This window comes from Tarenaya hassleriana, unplaced genomic scaffold (genome assembly GCF_000463585.1).
Source record: "Tarenaya hassleriana unplaced genomic scaffold, ASM46358v1 Cleome21, whole genome shotgun sequence".
Lineage (NCBI taxonomy): Eukaryota > Viridiplantae > Streptophyta > Magnoliopsida > Brassicales > Cleomaceae > Tarenaya > Tarenaya hassleriana.
In genome coordinates, this window is record NW_010965451.1 from 2,210,214 (window position 1) to 2,213,871 (window position 3,658).

The window sequence follows — 3,658 nt, forward strand, 5'->3', positions numbered from 1 at the left end:
ACACACACATACACATTCACACATATATACACATTCACTTACACACATATATAAACACACACATATACATTCACACATATATATACACATTCACACACAAACATACATACATACATACATACATACCTACATACAAACATACATACATGCATGCATACATACATACATACATACATACATACCTACATGTTGAGAAGAAGGGTTATAATATATTGGGGTTTGGATCAAGACAAGGATTGAAGAAGATATGAAGGCTTTTTTTATAATGGACTTATTATATCTATGAATGTATATATATATGTGTGTGTGTGTAATGTTTGTGTATGAATGTATGTGTATATAGGTGTATGTGTATGTGAAAATGTATATATGTACGTGTGTAATGTTTGTGTATGAATGTATGTGTATATAGGTGTATGTGTATGTGAAAATGTATATATGTACGTACGTGTATAGATATTGTCATAACAAGTAGTCGAATCCGGAAAAACAGTCCTACAATGTTTTCCAAGAATACAAGCATCACAAAGTCGATCGACATGCTTAACGTCGGGGACAAGCAATTGGAGAACCCTTTGGTGTGGATGTCCTAAACGAGCATGCCACACATCCGGGGAAATAGATAGGTAGCTAGAGTAGAATTGATCAAGATAGTAAAGGCTTCCTTTCCGAAATCCTTTGGCGAAAACTCGATCCGTCTTAGTATCCTGAAACATAACAAAGTTAGTATCGAAAATAACACGACAATGAGTTTCATCAATTAATTTAGGGATGGAGAGAAGATTTGTCTGAAAATCTGGTACAAATAAGGCCGAGAGTTGCTTATCGAAGAGATGAAATGTACCATACCCTTTAATGGAGACATTCTTACCATTGGCAACCGAAACAAAACCATGACCGTTAAATATAGTGTGAAACAAATTTGCATCTTTAAACATATGTGTCGTTGCACCGGAATCAATAACTATATCAGAGTGAAAGGTGAAGTTACCGGTATCTTTGTGCAAGGACTGCAGAAGATGTTTTAGTCCTTTCATTTCTTCAGAAGTTAGACTGATGCCATTCTCGGTGGGTGAAGGGACATGGGCAGCCGTCATTGCTGTTCCTTTTCGACTGTTGTCCTTGAACTTTGGAGGTTTCAGATGTGGATTCAAAACCCAGCAACGCTCCTTTGAGTGTCCGTTTCTTCGGCAATGGTCACAAAAGAATTCTCTACGATCGCGACGTGGGAAGGGAGCAGAGTGTGATTTCTGTGTGTAGTGTGCAAGCTCATGTGGACCTGCGAAGAGATTGTGGCCCCCTTCCTCTCGTTTCACCATCATACAAACTTCCTCAAACGTAGGAAGTTTAATTTGGCGAAGGAGATGATAAACCAAGTGATTGAAAGAGGCATTAAGTGTAAGAAGAATGGAAAACACCTTATCTTCTTGTGCTCTCTCCATGACAATTTTCGGATCAGTTGAAGTAGGTCGTATTTCCTCGAGTTCAGCCCATAGTGCACAAAATTCCCCTTGAATTTTGTTGAACGGTTGATCGTGTTGCTGTAAATGAAAAAGCTGTTTCTTGAGTTCGAAAATACGACTTATGTTTGACAGATTACCGTAGACGCTTTGTAAGGATTCCCAAAGCGATTTCGCGGTATCATTGGAGATGAACGACTGCAGAATATGGGGCTCAAGGGAGCCTTGAAGAATGACCAAGGCTTGGCTATCAGCCTGTTTCCATTTTTTGTTGAAGTCTGCATCAGTCTGTTGTTGTCGAAGTGCTGTCTGTTCTGCAGTTTCGCCTTCAGCAGCCAGGACTTGTGGGGAGGGACCCTTCTGAGACACGACATGGTCCCAAAGACCCTTGCTGTTGAGGGCTGCAGTAGCAGCTTTTGTCCAATAAAAATAATTGTCGCCATTCAAGACGATTGGAATGAGTTTTTGCGGATTATCCATTGCAGATGTGAGGAGTTTCGAAGATTGGAATATGGAAAAGAAACAGCAATCGAACAAACACAAAAAAAAAAAAAATTGGAAGAGAGACAGAGATTTAAATGATCTTCTGCTCTGATACCATATAGAAAAGCAAAATCAAGGAGTCTGCAATGGTTTCAGTATTCTGGATTGAAGAGGAAGACAAGAACTACGATGGTGTTTTGGGGGTGAATCTGGTCTGATTTCACTTTATTCCCAATTACTCAAAAAATGTACAATTGCTCTCTTCATATATACAGGTTTAGAAGCAAAGAAGGAAAAGACTCAATATTCCTAAATCTACAGATAAGGAAATGTCTTGATATTATTCTTCATGCCAATTGATATGCAGCAACGAAACTATAGAGGCTGATTTGTCTCCTTTCCAAATCTGATCAGAGTAGCGCTTTAGGTGTCATGTCTTCTAACGTCAAGGTTGGTCTGTTTCCATGTTCCTATGCAACGACGTCGTCTCATGCTGGTGTCTTTGAGCCTTCTCTTCAGCAGTCTCCAAGTAATCTTCGGCACTCTCATCTTCATGGTCTTCAACATCATGCATGCATGAACACACGTATACGTATACACATATATAATATACTATATATGTGTGTATTGAAGGGATAATTCGAGGCACGTGGGGGAGCGAATAGGACGGAGGGATTATAAATGAATGTGGGGTTGGCAAGTGGACTGAAGGAAAATAAGAGCCATGGAGTTTAGTAGATGGCAAGTGTGTGTATAAATTGGCCGAGAGAGACATCTTTCATAACTAACCAAAGCAAGATACAAACATATCATCCACACATGCTATTCACTACCATTCATGAATGAATTCGTTGTACAGCACATGGCCGGATCTCGGTTAAGATATAGTGAAACATGCGACGTTAGGTTCAAGATATCCGATTACCCAAAAAAAATTAGTATCAGTTTTATCATGTATATCCCAGTACTTAAAAACAAATTAATATTATCAATTTTCCTCATCATATATAATCTTTTAAAATACCCCAGTTGATTAAATCTTGGACTGTTATTCACAATATAGTAATATACTCCGCTTTGAATGTTTTGGCGATCCATGAAAATGTAGTCCAAACATATAACATAAGAAGAAGGAAAAAGTACTGGGAACCAAATGTAATATCATAAACTTTTGAAACCTCGCCATTTATTTAAGAAGAATTTGACCGCGCACTTACTCGTGATTTGATTATCAAATCGTATATAAAAAGAGGAATTACCCGTACCCCCATAATTTTACATTTATTCCCAATCACCCCACTTCTTCTTAATTAAACCTCCGACACCCCGCCCCTTCGTTTTCTTCAATGTAACGAGGTGTAATCTCCGAGAAGAGGGAGAGAGAGAGAGATCAAATCCATCGATTTCGATGTGGTCCAATAATCAACGGTCCCAACCGCAATGATACGGTGACTCCAAACCTGTCGGAGCCATCTTCTTCTGTAGCTTTAGGTTCTTGTAGAACCTCTTGATGAACTCCTCCGCCGCCTTGTCCACCACGTCATCGTCTCCGACGTCTTCCCTCGCGGGAAACGGCGAGTCCGTCACCCTCACCGCCGGAAAAACCACCAGCGGAGAATCTCCGGCCACCGTCAATGACGATGACTCGTTATCGTTGTTGTGACCGTTATTGTCCCCCAGAAGCTTGAAAACCCTCTGGACGGCAGCCGCGGCGG

General features: G+C 40.1%; 2 protein-coding genes across 2 annotated transcripts in view; both read right to left on the reverse strand.

Annotated features, from left to right (window-relative positions):
- Positions 1-699: 699 nt before the first annotated feature.
- LOC104814715 lies at positions 700-1,940 on the reverse strand. The gene is made up of 2 exons (XM_010542888.1): positions 845-1,940; positions 700-707 (listed from the first exon to the last, which is right to left on the reverse strand). The coding sequence occupies exons 1-2, from the start codon at positions 1,938-1,940 to the stop codon at positions 700-702; spliced, it is 1,104 nt and encodes a 367-aa protein (XP_010541190.1).
- A 1,143-nt stretch (positions 1,941-3,083) lies between these two features.
- The window catches only part of LOC104814716, a 960-nt gene continuing 385 nt past the window's right edge, over positions 3,084-3,658 (reverse strand). The window contains exon 2 of the mRNA XM_010542889.2: positions 3,084-3,656. Coding sequence (XP_010541191.1) covers positions 3,366-3,656 — 291 coding nt within the window. The 3' untranslated portion in view covers positions 3,084-3,365. The remainder of the gene's footprint in view (positions 3,657-3,658) is intronic.